Here is a 27,167-nt window from a genome sequence, read left to right as displayed (position 1 = left end):
GTTTTCTTTTACTTTGTCGCTGACGAAAGAGGGAGCACATACTCGTGTGGAGAAAGAAGGCTTGGAGATGCGAATCAAATTAGGAAGGAAATTCAAATCGACGTATGATGCGAGATTCAAATTCAATTTTGGAAAGTAAGGTACTTATGAAATTAGCTAACAATTATCTTAGACTGTTTAAATTGCAATTCTATTCATTTGTTTGCTCGTGATGCTACAAATTTGGCCCGACCACATGGATATTTCATTGGATTTTTTTTTCAGGTCAATGTCACATGCGAAAGTTTCTCATACCGATCTTTCTTTATATCTTTTCGTAACCGTGTTGAGGTTCGTTGTGGGTCCGACTTAGGCGATCGCTAAATTCGACGCGATCGATAAACAAAACACCTTGTCTCTGCCCTCATGCCTATCAAGACACGATTCGATAAAAGTACCCACGAAGTATACTTGATAAGGGAAAATATTTGATTTTTTAAAGTTATATATCGCTCATAATCACGAAAACAATTAGTCCCTCGAAAATTATTTACCGGTTCGAAGATGCCGAAAATCCCTTGTCGGATCGACGAAAACTGGGCTTCCATAATCTCTCGTGAAATCGAATTTTGCATCAAAAGACACTTTATCTCCGAAAAGAGAAAATCGATATAGAAAATCACTTTAAAACTCCAAGTTTCGGAAACGCCGGTGTGAAGACGAGCGTCCCGAGTCGCTCGTTTTGTTTTTCATCGGAGAACCCGAAATCAGGAGAAAAAGTCCTTATCCTGCGCACACTCCCCGAACGAAAGAGCCCAAACCCTATTTAAACCTGCGCACACCCTCGCTCTTCACGCTCCCCAGGAAGTTTCTTTCTTCACCTCGCTTTCTCTCTCTTAACTTTTTTTTTGTCCAATTTTTCGAACCCTTTCCCCCCCTCTCTCTCTCTCAAAAAAAAAAAAAAAGTCGTCGGCGTCGTCGTCGAACCTTCCTCGAAACACCTCTCGCTGGCTCGATCCGCGGTCAATTCTTGGCGTTACGTGTGAAACCGCCCTTCCTTTTTTGATATCCTGTGCCCGATGACTTGATTGATTGGTCGATTGGCGGATTGATCAGTTCGTCGTGTACGCGCGGAGAAATTGGAGCTGAATAATTGCATGGAAGATTCGTCTCGGTGGAATTCACAAGTGCCCAGCTAGGAGGTTCACAGGGCTGCTCTGGAGTTTTGGCCGGCATCGAGCGATGTTGATGGCGGACAAAAGCTCGGGTTCTTGGGGCTCCGCGGAATTTGGTCCTGGGGAAGATGATAATCTTGCGATTGATTACGATGAGTTCATGGGTTTGATTGAGGAGGTGCCGGGTCAGCCTGATCAGGTGTGGCTTTTCACTTCGATCGCGTTGCTTGTTGGGGATGTGGGTTGAGTGTTTTTCGATTTTGAGGGGATGAATGTTTTGGGTGTTCCGGATCTCCGATTGGGTCAGCAGAATCTGGAGATAGAGATGTTTGATGTGAATTATGTCTGTCATTGTTTTATAATTTGTTTTAAGTGTGCTGCGTTGATTCTCAGTGCTGTTGTTAAAGTGCAAAATCCAGATACAGCGTTTTGACTTTGTTTCACTTGGCATACATGTTTGCATTTAGAAAGGCGAGTTACGTCTTGCATTTGCTTTTGGCATCCCATATGTCTCGCCAGTATGTTAAGATGATATATGATTTACTTTTTGTGATGGCCCAAGATAAGCACAAGGAAGCAATAGAACAGTACAAGTGAGCTTAATCAAGTATAAAGCCCCGCTCTTGATATAACCATCCCCAGATTGGTCTCGGCAAAGTCCTTTAGATCTCCTCTGTGTGTCATGACCATTACCCTTTTAGACAAAATCTCCCTGTTCCTCAAGGAAACTTTTCTGATAATTGATGGAAGTATTAGAAACAAATTATTATTCTTCTGAAAGCCATTCTGATGGGCAGTATCCCCTTGGTGCTTTCTTAGTGGAACTGTGTTTATCATTTCATAGTGCGCATGAATTCAAGGTTATTCCCTTAGTAGTCCCATTGTATTCTTGATAACTTCTTGCCATTGTATTGTGGTTGGAATGGCTTATTTTGTGCAACGCTATTTTCAAGAAACATTATGAACCCCTGAATGTCATTCTGCAGGGTACTTCAAATTATTCATCTTTCATGGCGAGTAGATCGGTTCCTCGTGGTGGAAACCACAATGATTCTCAGAGTGAAAGCTGTAAGTAATTTTATGAGATAATCAGCTGTTAGAAGGTGCTGCTTATATCATTCATGCTGTTAGATTGATGAAAATTTGACTGTGGGCTGAGTGACTCAGGCTGTGGAAGGGTAAAACCTTCCGCAGAGTGAATCCTTCGATGAACTTTGTTAGTTTGAGACTATGGACTTCTTTCAGATTCATGAGAGAGTATGCTGATAGACAGGTGTCTTGTTGCTGTGCATGCGTTGTCTACAATTACTTAGTCTGATGCTAATTACTTATTGTATTGTCAGAACCATTTCGTTCTGAGTTCTATGAATTGGATTTAGTATTTAGTATAGAAGTGGGACAAGAGTTCTCTTCGTAATTTATACCTGTTTTTTGGCAGCCATTGATGTATATGCTTGTTCTAGTATGAATCTGTATATCCTAGTCGGCATAAAACACAGTTCTTTATGCCTTTAGCATGTATCTATTTTTGTTCCATTTCTAAAGTCTGTTTTTGGTTACTTTATTACTACTGCAGATGCTTCCCAAGCTCCAGACATTGGAAATCATGATTCATTCAATAAGACTAGCACTGAAAATGATGGGGCTCCTGAATATCGAAATTTACACATGGACATGCTCTTCTCAGATCTGTCATATAAGAGTATACCCTCTTCAGATTTTTCCATCTTTCACGACCGTGATAGCTCCTTTGGGGACAATGTTTCCGCCTTTGCCGATTCTCCATGGCTTCATAGGTATGGTGGCCATGGTTGTTTTTCCCCCATGAATCAAGGGTCTATGATTGACGAAGATGATGAGATGTTAAGGTTTCGAATTCACAGTCCATACTCACCTACTAATCTGCCAGATGGCGGATTTGATGCGATGGGATGCAGCTCTAAGTATGAAGATAATAATCAGATGTTACCCAATAATGGAAATTATGCGCTTGCTGTACAGGATGTTGCACCAGAACAGCCATGCCAGTGGCCTCAATTAAGCTTGTCTAGAGAAAAGGACATAAATCGTATGAAAGATGAAAAATTGGATTCAATTTTTTCTGCGAATGATTCAGTCCGTTCTTCTGGAGTTACGGATGGACCCATTTGTGGAAACAACTTCTGTGTTGCCGATGGGAAAGCTGTTTGGACCAAAGACTTTCTGCAGGGCTCCTCCGTTTCAATTAATATGGTGAATCAGAATATTACTGTATGTGAAAAGGTTGGGGATGGTGCCATTGCTAATGCATCTAAAAGGGCTCGTTATTCTATGGATATTGCTGATGGTTTCAGAGCTATATCTTCCACTCACAATGGGCAATTGGACTTAAATGTTTCAGAACAATCCTTTGCTTATCCTCAGCCATTCGGATTTGGCAAGAAGCATGTTGGTTGCATCAAGAGTGAAAGCTCTAGTACATTGACTAAACCTAATAATATTGCCTCTCAGTCTTCGAGTTTAAGCCCTGAATCAACCGAGAGTAGCTCAATTGATTGCAGATCACGAGGTGATGATGACTCTGATATTTGTATCATTGAGGAGATGAGTCATCCTGCACCAACCCCTCAATCTGTAGCACCTGGAAATGGACTTGTTTCTGACCAACGAGCCACATGTAATATTTCTCCCTATAACAATGGAGTGGGTGGTAAACGCCCCAAGACAAATTCCGAACAGTTAATTCTCCGAGCGGCATTGCAGGTATGATTATATTACGTAGATGGTTGCAGGACATAATCTGAAACATTGTTATTCTCTCTCTGTATCGTATTGTGTTTTGTCTTCCCTATACCTTCCGTGCAAATGATTTTTCTTTTTCTTTTTTGTAGTTATAAAATTCCTTTCTTCTAAGTGCCCTAACCATTTGGTTTATTGGTGAGATGAATTGATGAAAGCTTGTTCAGTCAGTTCTTTCAGTCTTTGTTTCTTTGCTTTCATCACCTGAATATTATACTCTTTATGTTATTCCTCATATGTCGTTAAGGTACCCAAAAAATGCTGTTGGCCTGTCTGGAAGAGCAGAATAGATATTTTTCAAGTGTAATTGCAGGGGTTGATGCCCATGAATTGTAGGTGGTGGCATCGTCATATCGTCAGGTTCTTATGCTAGCATCGTTTGGACTTTAGTAGGTGGTGCATGATATCCAAGAAGAGCACTTGAAGTCCTGGATGATGTCAAAATGCTAGTTATGCTTAAGGGACCATATTATGAAAATTGTTAAGTTTAGCCAGATATACATAGGGGAATTAGCTCAACAAATTGAGCACTAAGTAGGAAAAATATTTGATAGTTTGGATGATGATCGTTGGTACTACTTTCCCATTCAAAAATAGAGAGTAAGTGTATCAGACTTGAATTGGTGTTCAACAATTGAGAGGAGAGCCCCTTGCTTAGGTAGGTCCCAGCGGAACTACTATGACCAAAATCGTTACTCAATTGAAAGTCTGCGTGAGATGGTTTGGTGGACGTGTGACACATTGACTTTTGGAGGCTTTTGTGAGAAGTTGCAATTTTGGGGTGGCATTACATGCTATCCTAATGGATAGTGATATGGATTGCAGAAAGTGCTTTGGCGATGCTATACAGGGATCTTACAAAGGACAGGAAAACTAAAGTAAATTTGCTGATGGTTAAACTCTTGTAGTCATCTCTCTGTTAAAATGTGCTTTGTTGGGGGTTTGGTACATAACAAAAAATGCAGGGTTAAAATGGGGGATGGTGATTATTGTAGAACTTCAGAACTTTTCATTTGGGTGCTACAAAAAAAGGCAAGTTTGGGAAGATGGGCCTGGAGAACTTGATGCAATGAACTATAGAAGCAAAGGTCCCCATATGGATGGCAACTTTGGATGCATTTTTAGGTAGGCTGTAGAATGGTTAACTTGTTTTTTCCTTGTGAGGTGCATGAAAGAACAAGTAAAAATGCATCTTATCTGGTGCTTGGATTGCACAATTTTGATGCAGACAGAAGCTTTCATGGGGTTGTTTCACTTTTCAAAATCAGACTACATCAGCTGGTTCAGTGGGGAGGATGATTACTCTGCAGCACTGTATCACCTTAATTCATAATCTGGCTATGCCGGTCAAATTTATACACCTCAGTTATCCAGTATGCAGAAACAATATACTTCCCCTGATATTGTATCCCTTTATAGTGGATTAGGAGGAGACAGTTAGAATAGTGTTTGAAGAGGATGTGGAGTTACTGTACCTGGGTACTGTCACCTCTTTCCAATGAAGGACACGTGTCCCTTTCTTTTCTCAACCGTTGGAATTCTTTTTTCGAAAAAATTTTGACAACTTGAGAACCATAAAACACACTGGCAAGGAAGACCTTAGCATGCAATTTCTCACCCTGTCGCTACCACCCACCAGGCCACACGTCTCCTTTGCTGGTTATGCAGACAAACATATAATGGGGAGAGGGAAGCCGTGTCCCCATCTGATCGCTCCGTGAGATCTTGTCGATCAGGCATCAGGATGGTAAGGGGGTACTGTAAGTGGGAACAGTAGCCCCATGCCCTTTGAAGAGATGAATATTCCTTGGCAATTTGTAGAGAGATGCATGTACTTATCCTTTCTTTTGGCTTCTAGTGGACAGATGCCCTTTTTTGTTTTTTCTTTTGCGAAAGTACAAAACAAAAATCATTTTATTGATTCTTTGTACTGCACTTGAAACTTGCATAAGATGCTTGGAAATTGTATACATGGGCTGACTTGGACTGATACACTGTGGATGTGATGTTCTGATCTCTTGCTCGATAAAGTGAAATGATAAGTAGCCTTGCTACAGTTGTGCACTATTTGCTTGTTCTATATTGTTCCAACATGCCACTAGCAGAAAGCTAATGATCTCTGGGGGGTGAGATGTTATTTAAGTGAATAAAAGGATTAGTTGTATTTTGCTTCCACCTGTTCTCTTTACATGAGACTATTGTTTGTCGTGTTTTGCAGGATCTCTCTCTGCCAAAATCAGAAGAAACCCCACCTGATGGTGCTCTGACAGTTCCCCTTTTGAGGCATCAGGTTGGAGATCCTCCCTTCTTTAAGCTCCTTTTAATGTGTTGTTTCATCAAGATTGATATGTTTAAATATATGTTATGATATTTGTGCAGTGGGCACTGTAACGTTCACAAGTGATAGACATTCTAGACAAGGTTCCTGGTGATTCATCTTATGTTTAGTTGAAATAAGGTTCTTGTAGAGTTGCTGTTTCTTTTTTTGGCCAGGCTTGTAGTGTTGCTGTTGAAGGCGTAACAAATGGCAGGGTTGTTGCATAAAGTGGCAATGCCACATCTCAAGATAAATTGCCCTATTGGCATCTATGATGATAGTGATTGTGATAGTTAAAAGTATAACATGTCAATATTCATTTGGAGTTGTCTAAGATGCTTGGTTTCTTAATTTTCTTCTTTTGCTTTGCTGTGCCCGGGATTTGAACTCAGGTCTTCACTCCCCTCCCAAGCCACATGCCTAGTGGCTCTTCCTTAATTTTCTATTTTCTGATTTTAATTTCTTCGTTTTTTTAGGTAAGTGCTTTAGTTCCTTCAAATTTGTTGTGACATGTATATTGTGTCATAATATTATGATGGGCTTCGCTTGTGCTACTTCAAAGAGAAGTGGACTGTTAATCTTATTTTCTGGTTGGGTTGCACTTTACATGGATATTAGCACTGGAGAAGACTAGAAGTATGATTTAGAATTGGACTTTCATGCTGTAGGTCAAAAATCATCATTCAATATTCTGATTGACGATTATGGAAAATATCCCTTGTCAACCCAAAGTAGATAATCTTGGAGTGCTCTACTGCTGAGAATATTGCAGTCTCAAATAACGAGAGACCTAGCAGTCATTCTCATGACTCCACGCCTGTTATGAAGACCTAGGAACAGAAACAATTGTTATAGCAGGCAAATATCTGGCAGTGGTCCTTCGACAAGTCCAGTGTCATGTTGTACTATGTTGTAAAAGAAGTCCTGCCATTTTGATATTATGTTTTATTGGAGTAGTCAATTATGGCTGACCCTTCATATTTATGGCTGTTGCTGTTCTCCCGCACATAAATTGTTGTTTCCATGCAACTGTCTAAAGCATGTCTTGTAACAATTATAGAACTTTTGCTGTTTGGGTTTTTGACTATTTGTTCATTGGCAAGTAGTCTGTGAATCGCAGATTACTTAGTATTTTCTCATATGCTCATGCAGAAAATTGCATTGTCATGGATGGTGAAAAAGGAAACTGCCATAAATTGCTGCGGGGGAATTCTTGCGGATGATCAGGTCTTAATCTATCTCGTGTCAATTTCCTAAGAGTGCTTATGGTGATTCTCACATTGACTTTTATACCCTTGTGCAGGGACTAGGGAAGACAATATCGACCATTGCTCTTATACTTAAGGAAAGACCTCCGTCTTTCAAACAATGTCAAGAGAATCCAAAGCAGGAGTTACAAACTTTTGATTTGGATGAGGATGAAAATGTTGATGGAGTTCCTAAATTAAACAATGCAAAGCTTGGCAGAGAGCAATTTCAAGCTCCACCAAGTGGGAGCCCTTTGGCACGAGGTAGAGGGAGGCCAGCTGCTGGAACTCTTGTGGTTTGTCCCACCAGTGTTCTGAGACAGTGGGCAGAAGAGTTGCATAACAAAGTAACAAGTGCAGCTAGCCTTTCTGTCCTAGTGTACCACGGGGGTAATCGGACAAAGGATCCTCTTGATCTGGCCAAGTACGATGTTGTCATCACAACATATTCAATTGTCAGCATGGAGGTCCCTAAGCAGCCTCTAGTTGATAAAGATGATGATGAGAAAGGAAGACCGGCAGATCAGGATCTTCCTCCTGCTGGACTTTCATCTGGCAAGAGGAGGAAAGATGCTTTTAATCGCGATAAGAAAAGATCAAAGGATGGAAAGAAGATGGAGAATGAATTGCTTGAGTCTAGTGCTGGTCCTCTTGCAAAGGTAGGATGGTTCCGCGTCGTCTTGGATGAGGCGCAGAGTATTAAGAATTACAGAACTCAAGTAGCTAGGGCTTGTTGGGGTCTTCGCGCTAAGCGCCGATGGTGCTTGTCAGGAACTCCGATTCAAAATGCAATTGATGACTTGTATAGCTATTTCAGATTTCTCAGATTTGACCCTTATGCTGTGTACAAAATATTCATTTCCAATATAAAAGCCCCAATCCAAAGGAGTCCAAGTAAGGGATACAAAAAGCTGCAGGCAATCTTAAAAACAATAATGCTCCGGCGCACTAAAGGTTTGCTGCTTTGTATCAAAATGTGTGTGCATTTTTTGCTTTGGATTCTACGTTTGTTTTTCCTGTTTATTTTTTTTATTTTTTATTTTACATGTTCAACTTAATGTTTCTTTGTCTTTGGGGCGGTTAAGTTGGTTTTACAGTAATGATGTCAAAACCTTTTATCTTCATGCTTATATACGACTCCATTATGTTTTGTATCGTATCATACTTGTTCTTCAGTATTTTTGTTTTAGGCTATCTGGTTATCTTGTCTCTGGCATCACTGTCTTTGATTTGTCCACATTCTTTGTTGCAAGGCTTTAGGTGTTGTAGCTCACTTGGCTAAATGTGCTTTTGTGGGTTCCTTCTCATTTTCACCTTTGCTCGTTTTTCTTCCCCTAAATATAAGTAGGTCAATACTTCCTTGAATACAAGGATTGTCCATGTCGAGTTGAAATTGTGATAAGTTGTTCAATATTCTATGTTTCCGTTTCAAGAGAATGTGCTAATTTCCTTTTCCCATGTTACATGATGTGTTTATTTCCATCTGTCTTTTTATTGCCTGAGAGTGGCTGAGATTAAATTTATATTCATGGTTGTGGTTATCTATCGACTCCTTACAATTTGTAGGTATAATTTCCAACTAATCATGTATAAATTTATACTGTTTTAGGTACACTTCTTGATGGTGAACCTATCATAATCTTACCGCCAAAGTTGGTGGAACTGAAAAAGGTGGAATTTTCGACAGAGGAGCGAGATTTTTACTCGAGATTAGAGGCCGATTCTCGTGCTCAATTTCAAGTATGTGTTAAGAAGTTACTTGTCTACATTCTCGAGCCTAACATGTTGAAAGATAACATTCATGTGCAATTCTAATATCGTGTATCTTCTGCCTGTTTCCCCAATTATGTTACTGACTCTGGAAGATATATGTTCTTCTACCAGAAATATGCAGCTGCTGGGACTGTCAGAGAAAACTATGTGAACATTCTGTTGATGCTCTTGCGCCTTCGACAGGCTTGTGATCATCCCCTGCTTGTGAGGGGATATGACTCGGGTTCTCGGTGGCAGACCTCACTCGAGATGGCAAAGAAACTTCCTCAGGAGAGACGAGTATTTCTTCTGAATTGTCTGGAAGCTTCTTTAGCAATTTGCAGCATCTGCAATGTGAGTAATATATCCGTCTTTGTGCGTGCGTGCGTGTGTGGATATTTGTGCAATAGACGCAAATACCTGGTGCACGGTTAATGACATTTAGTTGTTTTTTTTATGGCCCCTTGGGCCCCTTGAAATAGGACTGCTAGGTTTAAGAAATCAATCATATCATAAGACTTTGGGGGTTTGACTCTTGATCAATATAAATGCTGGAATTAAAATACCTTGATTGTGCTCTCTTTTATTTAAGTCATGGACAAGGCGAGACAGCTAGTATGTAACTTTAAAAGGCTGCTGCTGCTGTGACATTTTGAATGGAGTAGCTGGTTATTGAAATGAAAAAGATTATTTTTCATAATTACTGGTTATGGGCCTCCCTAATTCCTTGGTGGGGGATTGTTGTAAACTAGTCGAGTTACATGTTGTGTTCTATAATGTCAAGGAGAAGGGTATCATGGAACAGACAAGTGTCAATGATGTCAATCCCATATTATCTAAGGTCATTTGTTTGTGGACTATACATCTTAATAGCAGAACTGCTTGCTTTCAAGTTTGGTTTCTGGTTAAGCACACAGAATCAAAAAGCTGAGTTAATCCTTAATTGTAGGATCCACCTGAAGAAGCTGTTGTTTCGGTATGTGGTCATGTATTTTGCAACCAATGCCTTTGTGAACACCTAACTGGTGATGATGGACATTGTCCCGCGACAAAATGCAAAATGAGACTCAGTATGTCTCAAGTGTTTTCCGGAGCTTCTCTGAAGAGTTCCATCGCTGATCATTGTGCACAGAACACTCCCCCTAGTAATTTGGGGTCCGAACTCATAGAGACGGTTGACCCTCGTTCCCTGGGTCATCTGTGTGATTCCTCCAAGATCAGGGCTGCTCTAGAGGTCCTGCATTCGCTGTCCAAGAAGCAGGACGGTACATCAAGAAACAGTGATGAAGAGAATACTTCTAATATGGGTAACAGTTACTCTGGCGAGTCATCGCCTCCTAGGAACATATGCAAAGATAATTCTTCTGAAGGAAATTTGTCTGTGGAAAAAGGCCCAGGTCTTTCAAGTAAACCAGCTCCGGAGAAAGCAATAGTATTTTCCCAGTGGACAAGAATGTTGGATTTATTAGAAGGTCGCCTGAAAGATTCATCTATTCAATATAGAAGACTTGATGGTACTATGTCGGTTCTTGCAAGAGACAAGGCTGTGAAAGACTTCAACACTCTGCCTGAGGTGTGGACGTGCTGCTTTACACGCTTATTCTTAACATAGCGACACCACACACTCACTCTGCATTGTCTGGAAGTCTTTTCTCATAGTCTCTTCTCCTTTTAAACTTGTAGGTTTCTGTTATGATTATGTCCTTGAAAGCTGCGAGTCTAGGACTAAATATGGTCTCAGCTTGCCATGTTCTCTTGCTGGATCTTTGGTGGAACCCTACGACAGAGGACCAGGCTGTCGATAGAGCACATCGTATTGGGCAGACTCGTCCAGTTACAGTTTTGCGACTAACTGTCAAAGATACAGTTGAAGATCGCATCTTGGACCTACAGGTCAGATAGCACCCTTAGCTTTTATTGTTGCTTGTCATGTCCATAAAATATCTGGGTTTATATTTCGTGAATTGAATGAAAAGTTGAGTGATCTGGACGTCGATAGAAGTGGTCAGGAGTAGGATCAGATGTTGGCATCATATAAATGTTAAGCTTTCCTCACCAATGTGCATGTTCTTGTAGACACGTAGGACATAAATAGGCCCACAGTATATTCTTTTTTTCCCTTAAATGAACTTGCCCTTGTCACACATGCTTTTCCCTTTAATTTTAACCCAAATAACTTTGGTCACACTTGTATTTTGGTCACTGAAAAAAAAAAAAAAAACAGAGATCTATTCTGTAGAGCCTTTTCATAGTGAACTGAGTTCATTTGGTCATTGGAAGAATGTATCTCCCCAAATATAAATTGGATATGTTCTGAACCAAAGGGTTTCTATTAAATAACACATCATTGGTTGGTGCAGTTTGTGCAGTTAGGATATTATCAGGAGACATTTATGGGTACCTTCATCTCAACTTGCAATATCGTTTTGCTTTGTTAGACAACTTACTGCATGGGTATATTAGAAGGTTAATGTGCTTCTCATCCATCACTTATTTATGGGTACCTTCATCTCAACTTGCAATATCGTTTTGCTTTGTTAGAGAACTTACTGCATGGGTATATTAGTAGATTAATGTGCTTCTCATCCATCACTCATTGGATATGGGTTTCCTTTCCAAAATAAAGCCTGGTAAATGTGTTCTTTTTTTTTTTTGGGTTATCAGCAAAAGAAGAGACTAATGGTTGCATCTGCATTCGGAGAGGATGAGAAAGCGGGTCGTCAAACCCGCCTAACGGTGGAGGACTTGAACTACCTGTTTATGGTGTGATTTGGAAATCTAATTTTGCGGATCAGGTTTCCGAATCGCGACAACATCATATACTAACCTAGTGCTGCCTGGTAGTTTGTTCTTGGTAGCAGCGGTGGCCTTATACCAGCGATTTTAAGAGAAGCAATTTGACAGGAGAATGATCTACTCTCTGCTTCACCATTCCTCATTTGTTTACTGTACAGCAACAGATAGCAACAGCTAACAGTAAAGATGCAATTTTTTTTCCCTCCCCAGAAATTGTAAATGATATAGAGTTTTGGTTCTTTCGCTCTCTTTCCGTTCTCTCCTCCATTCCTTTTTTGTATACATAGAATCACAAACTTGAGGTCAGTGAATTTGATAATTATGTCCTGCCTAGCGCGTATTCTGATCTTTTCATGTACCTTGATGAGAGTTGCTCGGGAAAACCGACTCGATGATCCTCGACCACTGTCATTGTCATTGGCCTGTCTTGTCGCACTGAGCAAATTTCAATACTGTATGCTAGACCTACCAATGAATCGCGGAAGAAAAGAACAATTTGATTCCATGCCAAGCTCTTCTTATAAATGTCACGAAGGCATTATTGTCCCTTCGATCAAAATGTGAAATTGCAATTAGAAGACCTGGGAATTTTTCCCAATCAGGGGAGTATGGTCAAATGTAGCATTTTTCATTTGCAACATCATGAACTCCCTGCTCCTCTGCCCTCGCATCTTGCCCCCAGCCAAGACAGTATGTCCCTGCGCACTGCCTCGATGTTCTCCTCCGTCTCGCCGAACAGCAACGAATGCATCATCCCCTCATAGATCCTGATCGTCTTGTCCTCACTCCGGGCCGCCTGGTACAGCGCCCGGCTCACCTCCGGGTCAGTCACCGCATCCTCGCTCCCGTGCAACACGATGAACGGGATATTCACATCGCCCAGCCTCCGGTTCAGGTAGTCGGTGACCCTCAGGAGGTCGAGCACGGTCCCCAGCCTCGGCTTCCCTCTGTACCTCAACGGGTTCATCTCCGCAATCACCTTCTTGGCCTCCACCTTGACCGACTTCTTCATGATGTCGGCTGTCGGCACGATTGGCAGGGTGGGCATGACCCTGGCGACCAGGGAGAGGACCTGCGGGATCGGCCAAGCGGGTCTCACCTTGTCCGAGATCTTGCACATGGGCGCGACCAGGACGGCGCCTTGGTACCGGAGAGGGTCCCGGAAGTGGATCAGCAGGCAGATCGCGCCCCCCATCGACTCCCCGTACAGGAAGCGGGGCAAGCCCTGGAACCGAGGGTCGTTCTTGATGGATTCGAAGTAGGAGATGGCGTCGTCGACGACGAGGTCGACGTCGGGCACGAAGGCCCGGAGGCCCTGGGAGCGGCCGTGGCCCTCGAGGTCGAAGGCGAAGCAGGCGAAGCCGTTCTGGGCGAGGAAGATCGGGGTCATCTGGAAGGTCCAGGTGACGTCGTTGCCGTAGCCGTGGACCATCAGGACGACGCCGCGAGGGGGCGGGGAGGAGGGCAAGGGCAGCCACGACCGGGTGAAGAGGGCGAGGCCTCGCGGCGAGGTGTGGAAGGATCTGGCGCCTCGGACGCCTTGCTGCTCGAAGTAGTCGTCTTCCTCCTCGGGGGTGTTGCCCCAGTAGTTCTTGAGGTTCTTCTGGGGACCTTCTTGCTGCTCACCATCATCGCCCATGAAAATTCTTGCTGGTCGTCTCTCGGTGTTGGGGGCGATGATGATGATGATGATGGGACGGGGAAGATGATGTGCGGCTGGTCTTTGGTCCGTCCCTAACCCATTGTGTTTGTTTCGGACATTTATTAGGTTTTGGACATTTTTGATATTATGTAAGAAAAATAGTTTAATGTTGTTGTCTATATTCCACAATTTGCATTCTCCGCATCTAAGTTCATAAAAGTTTTAGGGGAAGATTACACAAAATCCTCCAAATTTTCGGAGCATCGCATGTTTGTCCTCGATCCGATGCCTCTTTGCCTTCGTCTTTCCGTCATTCTTTCTGTTGGCATGCCTATGTCACCTTCTTCTTTTTTTCTTTTCTTTAAGGAAAATGTGTTGTCACTCTCGATATATATATTTTTTTAATAGGAGACCATCGAAGGCGAGAGTGATCATCGATGCACAAGCTGACTGGGTGGGTGTTGATAGATCTCTCTTGATGATGATCATGACATAATACAATCGGTTGTTATATTAAAGTGATATGCATATCTCATTTGAGGGGCTGAATGCTTGAACATGAATATGATATCTTGATATATCAAATTATGGCATATATAATGAAAAAAAATCAAATCAAAATTAGTGAAAGAAAAAAAAACTCATAGTCAAAGCTTTCTTTCCCCTAATTTGCACTTTTTTTCTATTAATGTCAATACAACAGTTGAATGAATAAATCTTTCTTAAGTAAAATCGAGAGAAAGGCACACGCACAAAAAAAAAAAAAAAAAAAAAGGAGAGACGCAAAGGGCATGCACGAAGTTGGTGACTATTCTGTTAAAGTAAGTTATTTTGAGTTTTGAAGAATTACGAAAACTTAAGTGTGATTTTACCTATCGATATTTGAATATTTTTCAACGTTTTAAGCACTTCACGTTAAACAAAGTTCCAAGTCCGAGTGCCCCAAAATATGTACAAACTAAACAATCAACAGTAGAAGCCATCCCAAGTAAATAGTTTCATACATAAGCTAAATCAAATTCACAATCAAGTTAATCCGAATGTTTAGTTATGATGGCTCATGCAATTTTGGTTTCAAACAAGCAATGCGTGATTAAGGATTTCCAATTGTCTAGCGGACTAGTTTTCGTGGGCTGAATTGTGGGTCTCTCGACCCAAGATGTGTCAATTGGGCAAATCTCAATCGCGGAGAAAATGACACATGAAATTAACGCAGTGATAACATAATTATGCTCACGCAAATTTGAACTTCAAACCTAAGCGTGCATGTGTTTGAGCGGAAGTATTTTTTGGACTCTTCGCCGAAAATGGCTTGGTCAACGGAAAATGCTTTTCCATCAACTGAAAATTCATGCATATAATTAAGAAATTGAATTCCTAAATTTAAAGGGTGAAAACACTTCCTGTAGTTGCTCAACTCTATCTTTTTAATATTTATTTAATATTTAATATTTTTTCCTTCTTCCTATGCCGGTCACAAACTAATCATTTTGACCCTAAAAAACACTAGACTAGTACTTATGTGGCAAATTTATCCTTTATTAATTTTCGTTAAAGTGAATTAATACCTCGAAAAATCCTAAATTGATATCTATGCAATAAATAGAGGGTAAAAATCCCAAACGTTTACATCCGGCAACTGCCATGCGTTATCAAACTCACTAATTTGACGATAAAATTTAATAGAAACTAAAAGAGAGTAAATTTATCACAAGTGTACCAGTTTAGGGTTTTTGGTGGTTAAAAAAATAGTTTAGAGTAAATTTGTCACGGTTATACCGGTTTGGGGTTTTTCGTGATATTAACCACTTTTAACATTGACGTTAATGCAATAGTTGAATGAATAATCATTCTTAAGGAATGCGAGAGAAAGGACTAGAAAAAGAGAAGAGGCAAAGGGCGTGCACGAATTTTGATGAATATTCAGTTTGGAACAATTTCCAAAAGAACTTGAAAAAGAAAAAGTAAGTTATTTTGAGTATTGAAAAATTACGAAAACCTACATATGATTTTACATGTCAATATTTGAATATTTTTCGACATTTTTTAGCGCTCTATGTTAAACACAATTCCAAGTGTGAGTGCCACAAAATATGTGCAAATTAAACAATCAATAGTAGAAGCCACCCGGAAATAAATAATTTCATACATAAGCTAAATTAGAAAAAAAAAAACTTTCTTTTTTTCTTGGTTGAATAAAAAAAAAAAAAACTAGTCTAGTGGACTAGTTTCGTGGGCTTTCGGGCTAAATGTTGGGTCTCCCAACCCAAGATGTGTTAATTAGGTGATCTCAATTGCGAGAGGAAATGACGATTAATTCATGCAGCGATAATATTAATTATGGTCACGCAAGTTTGTACTTCAAACGTAAGACAGTGTGAAAAATTAGAATATAAAGGAGAATCTAAACGAGCGGTTATGAGGTTTAAGTACGAGACATTTCCGTTATCATGCATATTCTATTGTACCCATCTATAATTATAGGTCGGTAAACTTACTTATATACGGGAATTCTCTATCAAACTAGTTTGAATGATGAGGGGTTGTAGCCGGTGAATGATGGTCGAGGAGAGATGTCGTGCTTTTTTACGGACTATGGTTTGTTCTTCGGCTAGTGAGAATGGGTGATTTGATCCGTTGGTTTTTGAAGTTGTGATGTATCCATCTAACACAATTAAGGCTTTCGAGAGGATTATTGTCTTTGAATGTCAATTATGCTTCGCTTTTTAAGCTAATCGGGGCCCGATAATGGGCCTACCGCCAGCTGAGCCCGTCTAGGCTAAAAGCAGGTTCCTGATGAGCCCAGGTAGATCAGCCCAGGATTGACCATTTGATGTAGAAAATGTGATTTTTGTAGGATGGTTAGATGTCAAGCCCAGTCCGCCTATTGATCGAAATAGTTAGGCCATCTTGCTTTTCGTATTGAGTGCCAAACAAATTGAGAGTGGGGATATCCAAGTCAAATGTAGGCCTATCAAATGGGTGGATCGGATCGGGTCATAAATGATCCGATCCAAATTGACTCATAAATTGTCACGAAAGCGCAATTGAGTCCTAAATTTTTTTGAAAAAAATGCAATCAACTGAAGGACTTGATTCCACCAATTTTGCAAGTTTTAAGATTCGATTGTACTTTTGTGATAAGTCGTAGAACATAATTGTACTTTTTGAAAGTTTTAGAACTCGATAATACTATTGCGATAAAATCGACAAATCTTATGACTTTCGATACATTTATCCCTTAATTGAAAAAAAGGAAAATAACTATTCAATAGTCATCCCATCTCAAACTCAAACTAATCCCTTCCATCATATCGATGTCATATCATCATGACACCGGCCAAAGAGAGCCGATAACGGGCCTATCAACGCTCCAGGCTCGGCCAAGCCCATAAGACAAACGAGTGAGCTTGAATAAGGCGTTTCTTTCTTGGGCTACTCGCAAAGTCGGGCCCATTCAATTCGGTTATTTCCACGATCGCAACTAATCGGGCAGGCACATATAAGGGTATCTAGGCTCGATACTCGATCCGATCAGATCCGCCCACCGATCACGTCTAGGCTTAAAGGGTTGTTAGTTGACGAAACGACATTAAACTACCAAGAAAGCTAGACTAAGCCAGTCAATTCTAGAATTCAGAACGCAATCACCAAATCCATGCCACTAATCAAACTCACAATAAAGCCTCAATTATAGGAACCCCCAAATCAAGCTTATCTACTTGCGGATTCTTTCTCGAACATCATGAGCGTGGCTTCGTCGCCTTTTCCCCGGGACTACTCAATTTCCAAGCACACTGTCTATGGTGTGTGTTCTAGAAGTCAGTATCGTACCTAGTTAAAGTCGAGCCACAGAACTCGCCCTTCCTACAAGGCTACATTCTAAAATTTAAAAATGACTTGTTTATTATGACTCATAGTTTGGTATCCCATTTATGACCAACTTAAAATCCAATTGAGACTCTTCAAGTTATTAAATAACCCATTTATGACCCGCTTTATAAAATATGGATTCTAAATCCATTTTGCCATCTCTACTCATATCCTAGAATTGAGTGCTTTCATGTACAAGGAATCATCAATGTATTGTATTAGCTTTATTAGGCATTACTTATAATGGAAAATTGCAAGAAGTAAGCTGAGATTTGCACTCACATGTCAAGCACTAAGTCCATTTTTAAAAACCTACAATTTGCAGTTTCGCCAAACGGAAAAGGTCCATTTGCCCTCAAACCCTACATTCGTCTCTCTCTCCCCAAACCCTGCTATTGCAATTTCCGGCACCTGCCATTGTTGACCCCCTCCTCCTATCTTTCACGGAGCTCGCGACTTGTGACAATGGGGACTTGAGCATGTGCGAACCCGACAATCTATGTGAAAAAGATCGAATTAGTCGTGTCGCATATGGATCCTGATCTGATTTTGATTGGATTGCCTGACCTTGACATAGACCACATTTGGGGCTACAATTGTCGCCGACATCAGGTCCAAGGTCGGCAGCGGTTGCGACGGCGGGGGGCTAGGAAGGGAGTGGGGATGGCGGGTGGGTGGCCAGTTGGTGATTGGGTAGGAGAGAGATGGTGGAGGAGAGAGAAGTTTAGGGTAGGGTTTGTAGGTTGTTTATTGGGTAAGGGTAACTTGTGAAGAAAAATGGCAAATCCGTAGATAATTGGGAATGGCATGGTGTAAGTTGATATGGCGTGGCACAAAATTAAGGAGACAAGTAATTTTCAAATGTGTGAATGTTTTTTTTGATATGCTAGTATAAACATCTGGTTGCCTTTTGTAATTATCCCTTACTTAACTATGTCTTGTTATGTTCTAATGGGGTTTAGACATGCTCCAGGCTCTAATTTTTTTCCTTTTAGGCTAGCCATCCCATGCTTATTATTTATATAAAGCAAGTTGCCGTGGAAATGTGTGATCACATGATAAGTATCATTGATTATGTTCGTGAAGTTCAGCCAAAATAAAATAAACCTAATTCATTGCGTATGTTATCCTAACATGACCGAAGCTTGGACAAGCTTTTAGCATCACATGTTTACATCGACTGTTGCGTTCACATTCAAATTTCTTAGTCAACTTGCACTAAGAAGATGTAAAAAGCTAAGACGATTAATTGCTTTTCTATAGCCTTGAAAGGAAAAGTGTTGGTGTAAGTTTCAAAACATACAACGTGTCTTACATTTGATTCGTCGGTTTTTGTCATCTTTCCGCGCTTTCGCAAACTTTTCGATCCTTTTTATTTTCTAAAGTCAAGTTCACATGCATCGATATGATTATAGAAACATCTTCTCCTTTATAAAATGGTAAGTAGGCCTTTGTTAGCACGTTTATCGTTAGCTGATATTGTTAATCATCATTTGGCGATTGCATTTATTTTTCTCGTTTCTGGTCATGTTAGACCTTCGTTAGCACGTCTCAACTCACTAATATTTTTAATCAATTATTAAATTCCTTTAATGATATCGTCAATTTGGTATGGCATATCCAAAACATTCTTGTTGGGTGGATATGGTTGGTCTTGTGCCTTTACTTTATATGCATCCAATAAGACCACAATCCACAAGGAAAGTTAAAGATAAAGACAGAGCGAGAGAGAGAGAGAGAGAGAGAGAGAGAGAACGCAAGGAGATTAAAGTAAATTATTATATTTAAGTAAGTGCATCTCTTATTGGGGAGATGGCCACTAAGGCTAAAATTGCACTTTTCTAGAATGGAATTACGTGAAAAAAAGTAGAAGCGATAAGAAGAAAAAGAAAATGATTGTGGTTTGACTTGACATGCTTAATGGAAGACTTGGCATCACTAATTTATAGAGCACGTGGCTTTAGTTTATTGCTGAAATATGAGGATTTATCCTTTATTTTATCCATAATTCTCACGGGTTATGTCCATCAATGTGTTGATTGAATTGGGTTGGTCAATCCGTGTCATCATCACATTATTCGGATGGTATTTGTAATCTTACTTTGCAAGAATTTGATGAGTATAGTTGGTCGTTCTGTGATAATTTGAATACCGTGTGGCTCAAGGAAGCGGAGACGGCCGTGGTCCGATCCACTCGCTCTAGGTGGATAGAAACTTTACTCGGTGCCACATTCCGAGCAAGTGCATTTTCTATTTGCCTGTTTAAAACAGTTTCGGCGGGAGTAGGTCCCTTGCGTCTTAGTCCTATAACTCTATGGAAATTATGCCGCGATATCGTAATATTTGAACTAATGGAGAGTGAGATATAGAATTTTTAGGGGTAATGACACAAATGGTTCATGAACTTTGGTCAATATGCAATATTGTCTTTGAATTTTTAATTTGTTCGATGTGATCCTTACACTTTAGGTCAATATGCAATGTTATGCATGGATTTTTAATTTGTTCAATGTTATCTCTAAACTTTTGGTAAATGTTCAAACTAGTCCATAAACAATACGAAAATAAATTTTTTTTATTGTTCCATTAATTTAAGTTCGGGGACAACATCAAACATTTTCATATAATACTACAACTAGTTTGAGCATGTACAAAAAATTCATAGACCATATCGAACATATTAAAAGTTCAAGGACAACATTGCATATTGTGTTAATATTCATGGACCACATTGAACAACTTAAAAGTTTGGGAATCACATTGCATATTGGATTAAAGGCCAGGAACCATTTATATCATTTTTTCAAATTTTTAGGTGGATTTCCATAAACCATAAATATGTTTCCTAAAACTTGTTTCAAGCACCATGGTGTTGGGTAATGATCTAAATCCCAGCAAAATAATTTCCACGAAACTCACGTTGTGTTCTAGTCTTCTATATTCGAGTAAAATTGAAGTGGATGATAAAGTTCAAGAGGAAATCGAAAGTTCTTCTAAATCATGGAGTAGATAACTCTCGTGATCCCCCACAAAGAAGAAAGAGCACTGAACCCTAGGAAGAAAAAAAAAAGGTAGGTCTCCATTTATACGTCAACTTTCATTTCGGGTAAGGAAAATCAAAAGCAAAGCAATAAGATAATAAGAATGTGATGCATGCAATTGAGAAAAGAACTTATGCACAGAATGCTCCATTCACAATCCAGTGTCAACCTTTCCAATTTGTTGATCATGTCGGGCTATTTCCCTTTTTTATTTTAAATACGCACTCACTTTCTCACATGATTATTCGAGCACACACGAACACCAAAACTTATTTATGCTATGAAGATTAATGAGCCATCAACTTTTTCCATTCGGAGTGCAACGTCCTTGATAAGTTGATACTGTATCGAACACTACGTCATAAATCAACATGGACATCTTTGCAATCTAGTTAGACAACACGATGTGGCTGAATCTGGACCCTTTAGCCGATAGTTGATGTAGCAATTATTCATTAGAAAGTAAGCTTAAGAGGTCGATCTATCCCTCTAAATTTAGAAAGAAAAAAAAAATTATTGTTCTTCCAGCAATTCTGAATAATAACCTCAGGTTATGACCAAAACTTTATTGTTTCATTCTTTTTACTATCTACCATTTTTGTTTTTGTTTTTTTTTTTTTTTTGGGAGTACCTCATGGACAGCTCGTACACCATAATTAGGAGATATCAAGTAATAAGCACTTAAGTCTCGTGGCTCTCATAAGTCCAGCACCATCATGTAACACTCCAAGCACATTACTCCTGTAGACAGCAAATAAGCCAAATGTTTGTGCGCTTTATCTTAAACCTTTGCGTCATGGTATCGATCATTCCTCACCTAAAAAGGACCCAAGACCAGAAATAAAAAAAAATTAGGGTAGCATGCACACAGAAACCCTAAAAGAACCTGTCCCCGCGCTTTGCTGCTTCCGAACGTGTCTCTTCATGGTTCGAGATTGCTGCAAGAGACCAAGCGATGCACACCAGATTCATTCACACATCATACATTGGCCTACCTTTTCGATGAAGATGAAAGTTGACTTGTATCGAAGCTTGTTAGGATTCTGTGTATAACCACAATGAAATAGAGCATAAAAAACGATGATGAGAAATCGAGACTCAATTCTTATCCTTATTCACCCTTAAATTAGGATTACAACTAGTGAATGATTCCATTGTAATTAGCACATTGCGTCTCTTTGTTACATTATTTAATTACAAGCGAAAAGAGAGAGTATATATAGCAGTAGTTATTCATAGGCTCAAGCCGAAACTACCAATAAAGTATATACTTAAAATATAAAAGCCCTTTGACGGCTCGGAAGCGTTGTCACCCGACCCCACTAGAGTGAGACTCCCATGCTTTCCTGTCGATGAGAAGTATGAGCCACACTTCAACAAAAGCTTAGGTTTGACTTTATGAATTTTCACTTCTCTCTTGTCGGATCAAAATAAAACCCACTTCTTTTTTGCGGTGGATGATCTTGGGACTGGCTTGTTTGGTAAAGGATAGGTAGGTGTGTATCCATTGGCCAATATAGAACGCTTTTTTTGGGGTTAAAGAAGGTTTTGAGATATGCTTTCTCTCGTGAGCAAAAGGGCGAACTTATCTTTTTCCCCCGATCGAGAGACAAAGGTCTATTGTTCATGTGCTGGATAATTACGGCGATGGCTACATCAACAATAAGATATGAGCATTATCTACAACCATAGGAAGTTTTGTGTTCATTTGTTTCTTTCCCCCATAACAAGTATGGGGAAACATAATACACGGACGACTATAATGCGAGTCTATAGACTTTTGTTCGCACAATTTGCCTAAGGAGACTTTTAAACCTTGTTCATTTAAATTCCTAGGGAAAAGTACATTAGAAGTGCCATAACTTTTGTACGGCGTTCACTGGAGTGCCATAATTTTTAAAAATTGTTCACTTGAGTGCCAGCACTTATGTGGACGCCGGAAAAGCTGACGTGGAACCTACGAACCAATTTTTTGAATATTTTAATGTACATGTGGAAATTTTCATTAGTTTTTATTTTTTTTACATATTTTATTTTTTGGATTTTTAATTATTGAATATTTTTTTTTAAAAAAAGAGCAAAACCCTTGCTTTCTCGGTGGTGGCGGGTGAGGGTCGCCGCCAGCCACCATTGGCCGCCCAAGGGCCATGGTCGGCTCGCCTTGGGCCGGCTTGGCTGCGATGGTCGTCGCAGCCTCGGCTGTCGCGGGCGAGGGCCTCTCGCCCCCGCCGGCCAAAGGCCCCCGCGGTAGCTGGTTGTCGCGGCCTCGCCGGCCCGGGGACGATCGGCTGCCGCGGGGGGCCTTTGGTCGGTGGGGGCGCGAGGCCCTCGTTCTAATCTGGCGAGGGCTTCACACCCTCGCTTGCGGCAGCCGAGGCCACGACAGATGTTGCCCGGGGCCGTCGCGGCCTCGCCGGCCTAGGGCTCGCCCCCCTAGCCCCCGGGCTGGCAGGTGGTGGCCGGCGGCGACCCTTGCCGGCCACCACCGAGAAACCACGATTTTCTCTTTTTTTTTTTGAAATAGTAAATAAGTAAAATTAAAATAAAAACATTAAAATGAATAAAAAATTAAAGAAAGTTATAGAAAATATTAAAAAATGTAAAGAAAATCCACGTGGCACTAATAAATTAATAAAATAATGGTGAAATGTCCACGTCAGCTTTTCCGGTAAAAATAGCACTCAAGTGAACGTTTTTGTTCTGATATGGCACTCAAGTGAACGTTTTGAAAGTCATGGCACTCAAGTGAACGCCATACAAAAGTTATGGCACTTCTAGTGTACTTTTCCCAAATTCCTAAAGCTTGCAATTTTGATGAATTTGAGTCTTTTCAATAGATCGGTCAGATTTTTAAGTGGATTGGAAATACCGTGTGGTTTATTTGATCATTTTTTTTTGGTCGATTTTAGGTGCCCTTTAGTGTCATGGCGGATCTTCCTCAAATACCAAACAATATAGTTTCTTGATGCCGGACAAAGATTAAACAAAATGGGAAACTAAGAAAAATAATAGGTTTGCAATTCCTGGAAACTAGCTGAAGCGCTAACTGCTTAGAAAAAAAAAATGTTAATGAATGTGCTACAACTATATCTGACTCACTTTCCCACAGTTTAAGCATTTAAGAAAAGAAAATTTGTCTAATATTCCTGCTTGTAATATTGTTATGGAGCCATAAAGCATGTTCAATTGTACCCTAACAGTTTATGCTTCTAAAGCAAATTTTTGCCCAACTTCATCTTGGTAACAAATTTAGAGGAGTTGAATTCCTTTCATAATACTCGTACAGAATATATTTTTGGGTTGCTCTTTCATTATGGAGGATTAAGGCCATTATCATCAAATCAATCTTCGCATGGCGGGAAATTTCAAGATATAAGATAATCTTTTCATGGCGCTTTAACAAATTGAGTTTTTGGAGAAGATGGTTGCGGAATCAATTCCTAACCAAGTACCGGGGCATGATGTCTTGAGTTCAGCTCTTGGCATTTAGTTTACCTAAAGGAAATTCACATTTGACTGGAGATCTAGACGAATAAGGGTCCAAACTAAAAATATATTTGTCATGTCAAAACATTCATAATATTCAAGAAAATACTTTCGCAATGGCTCAGATGGTAGAGGAAGTAATTATTAGATATAAGGGTCAGAGGAAGGTGTGAGACACCCAGATTGGCAAGGACTTGATACCAATTTTATCAGCTGATGCGTATAGAAAATCTTTTAAACACTAGAAAAGAGCTTCCCACAAATAATATTTTCTATGATTCATTAGTTCCAGGCCAAATAACGTCTAGAGCTAACCTTATTCTAAATCAAAGATGCATAGGATAGAAAAAACTAATTAGGACATAATTGATATGAACAACATCAATTTCTAAAGAATGTAAGATAAGGGTTTTTTGGTGAAAATTTATCTATCGAGCGCGGGCTTTTTCATCATTAACGAAAGAGAGTTTATTTGGTCAAGATATGTTTCTTGGAGATGTATATTATGGCTTTTGCTTTTAACTTTCATTTTCTTCAATTTGCAGAGCTTAAGTCATACCTCATCCTTGGTGATATTCAAGTATGACTTAACGAATTGCCTCAAGGCCTGAAACCAAAACAAGCCCTATGTACCTTCATACGACTCCTAAAACCTCCTTTCCAATTTGAAAATCTAGTCATCAAAGGTCAGAAAAGTCCTAAATCTATTGCATTGGTGCCAATTTAATCATAAATCTTTTGACTTAGGCCGCGTTGACGTGGACATTTTTTTAATAATTTTTTATTTTGATTTTTTATTTATTTTCCTTTTTTTTTTTTTGGTCTTTTTTTCCTCTAACTTCCAATGGCCTGATAGGATTGGCCTCGGCGGGGCGAGGGCGAGGGCGAGGGCGAGTGCTGGCAATGCCATCCTCGCTAGATCCGATGAGGCTAGCCGTCACATGGGCAAGGTTGGCCTCGCCCAAGCCGGGGCAGCCTCGCTCGGTGTGACCTATTGGCCTCGCCAAATTCGGCATGGGCATCCTTGCCAGCCACTAGAGGTTAAAAGGAAAAAACAGACAAAAAAAAAAAAAAAGAAAGGAAAAAATAAAAAAATTCAAAAAATATCAAAATATGATTAAGAAAAGTCCACATCGGTGTCGGCCGTGTCACGTAAGTCGTTCGGCGTCTACGTCAGCTATATCTAGCCAAAATTAGCCGGAATGACTGAATTGGCTCTAAGTCAAAAGGTTTAGGATTAAATTGACACAATTAAAATGCTTATAACTAAATTGACACAAATGCAATAGATTTGACAGTTTTCTAACACTTTTTCCTCACATCCGAAATCACTTTTGCTGGATTAAAGTATTGAGTTGTTATTTTTGGTACGCATGAAGATGAAATCCAAAGCACAAGCAGCTGAAGATAGTGCCTGTACCAATCTTGACTTTGTCAGTCATGGAGGCTTAAACGATTGTCTACTCAACATAGATGATCTCCATCTCATTATCAACTTAAATAAAAGTTGGAATCCAACTCATTATTCAACAGCCAAAATTGGGTTCCATCTTTTTCCTTTTATTATTATTTTTGTTTCTTTCGTATTTTCTTCACACCACAATGTTGATATCACCAAATTCCTGTAATCGCAACCCACAAGGTTCGCCACAAAACCAGCCACTTTCTTCCTTGTGATGATGAGATTCTTCTTCTTTTTTCTCAATTTCTTTTTATAACCACAGAGGCACCACCAATGTGGAATATATGTCTGCAAACATCTTTCTGAGCATAGCTTTTCGTGAAGTGACATTCGACTGTCCAATGACATGGTCGATCCATTCATCAAAGAACTTGCAACACGTGCCGTGACATGCTCAATTCAGCATTTTTTGCTGATGGGATTATAAAGTTTTAACTCGGTGCCTTGAAGACTTCCCAACAGTAGAATTACGTCACAAAGATCTTATATTCTCGCAAATCGAAGAATAAATCCAGTAGTGCTTGTACTTAGATGATTCAGATTAATCCACACACTATATATTAGAAAAGGAATGAGAAAAAGAAAATATAAACAAGATGGTGGCAACAATATTCTATTATTCTTTGAATTGAAATGCCAAGTTGTTCATTTGAATGAAAGCTAAATTTAGGTTGCAATATTTGTAGCCCTAGGTTGGAAGCCCTCGATTCTCCGACATTCTTATTGGATGATGATAGTGAGATAGAGATGAACAGATGCCCACGGTTTCCGCTTTTGAGCAAGGAAAAGCTTTTGAATATGTAAAAACTAACTATTCCGACCTTTTGCCAAAAAATAAAAAAGAAAAGAAAAAAGAAGAAGAGAAGAAACTGATCAAGACCGGCTTTGCTCCACTTCGATTGGCATTCTCAGTCCTAAGTAACTTTATCCTAAGAATCTCAGAGAAAGTGAAGAAGCCATATCTAGGAGTAGGAGGAACCTGTTTTCTGTCTTTATGCTATCGTCTTCCTCGTGGAAAAAGTGATCTTGGACTGTTTCACATCACCCAAAGGTGCCATCACTCTGATGTTTTATATGTTTAATAATGTAAAACCCAGTTTACAGATCAATAAGAGAAGAAAATCGTAAAAATCATCGCATCTTGCTCCTGATATTATAACCAGTTTGCTATCCTTTTTTTTTTTCCTTGGCCGTGACCAGTTTGCTGTCTAATTCCTAATATTTTGAAAATGAGGTTTGACTACCCTCTTTGCTGTTTTGGTCCCCAGCCCTGAATTGCACTGAACTCGGGTCTCGATTTCCGAATGAAAGCTGAATTCCTAGAATATACTCGGGTCACTTTTGAATTATCGGCTCAGATTAGGCGACAATGTTATGGTCTTGTGCGAGGCATCAAAGTTCAAGGATAAAGGAAGAAGATAAGTTAGGGTTTAAGCATCATTTTCCATAGACTGAAGACTAGACTTCAAAAGGGTCAAACTTTAGAAACTACGAATGATCTTTTCAAAGAGAGAAACTCAAATTTGCTGGTAGCATGACCTATGGTTTTTTTTTTTACTCTACAAAATGATCATAGGGCGTAAAATAAACGGGGACGTTAATATGATAGAAGGTTTTCT

General features: G+C 39.8%; 3 protein-coding genes and 1 long non-coding RNA gene across 4 annotated transcripts in view; 2 read left to right on the top strand and 2 right to left on the bottom strand.

Annotated features, from left to right (window-relative positions):
• The window catches only part of LOC115739662 (equilibrative nucleotide transporter 3-like), a 469,706-nt gene that overhangs the window by 381,832 nt on the left and 60,707 nt on the right, over positions 1-27,167 (top strand). The gene's annotated exons all lie outside the window — the stretch shown is intronic.
• Positions 923-12,372, top strand: LOC115739651 (helicase-like transcription factor CHR28). Its single transcript, XM_030672863.2, has 11 exons — positions 923-1,353; positions 2,141-2,222; positions 2,731-3,896; positions 6,151-6,222; positions 7,402-7,476; positions 7,553-8,450; positions 9,106-9,236; positions 9,381-9,602; positions 10,198-10,821; positions 10,932-11,141; positions 11,913-12,372. The coding sequence occupies exons 1-11, from the start codon at positions 1,222-1,224 to the stop codon at positions 12,015-12,017; spliced, it is 3,717 nt and encodes a 1,238-aa protein (XP_030528723.1). The 5' UTR covers positions 923-1,221; the 3' UTR covers positions 12,018-12,372.
• On the bottom strand, positions 11,497-11,906 carry LOC125316699. The gene is made up of 2 exons (XR_007199792.1): positions 11,753-11,906; positions 11,497-11,649 (listed from the first exon to the last, which is right to left on the bottom strand). It is a non-coding gene; the product is annotated as an uncharacterized LOC125316699 (long non-coding RNA).
• LOC115739676 (caffeoylshikimate esterase) lies at positions 12,671-13,810 on the bottom strand. The gene has a single exon (XM_030672889.2). The coding sequence runs from the start codon at positions 13,681-13,683 to the stop codon at positions 12,685-12,687; it is 999 nt and encodes a 332-aa protein (XP_030528749.2). The 5' UTR covers positions 13,684-13,810; the 3' UTR covers positions 12,671-12,684.

Source organism: Rhodamnia argentea, chromosome 9, assembly GCF_020921035.1.
Source record: "Rhodamnia argentea isolate NSW1041297 chromosome 9, ASM2092103v1, whole genome shotgun sequence".
Taxonomy (NCBI): Eukaryota; Viridiplantae; Streptophyta; class Magnoliopsida; order Myrtales; family Myrtaceae; genus Rhodamnia; species Rhodamnia argentea.
Note: the sequence above shows the minus strand (reverse complement) of the source record. Positions and strands in the feature narration are given on the sequence as shown.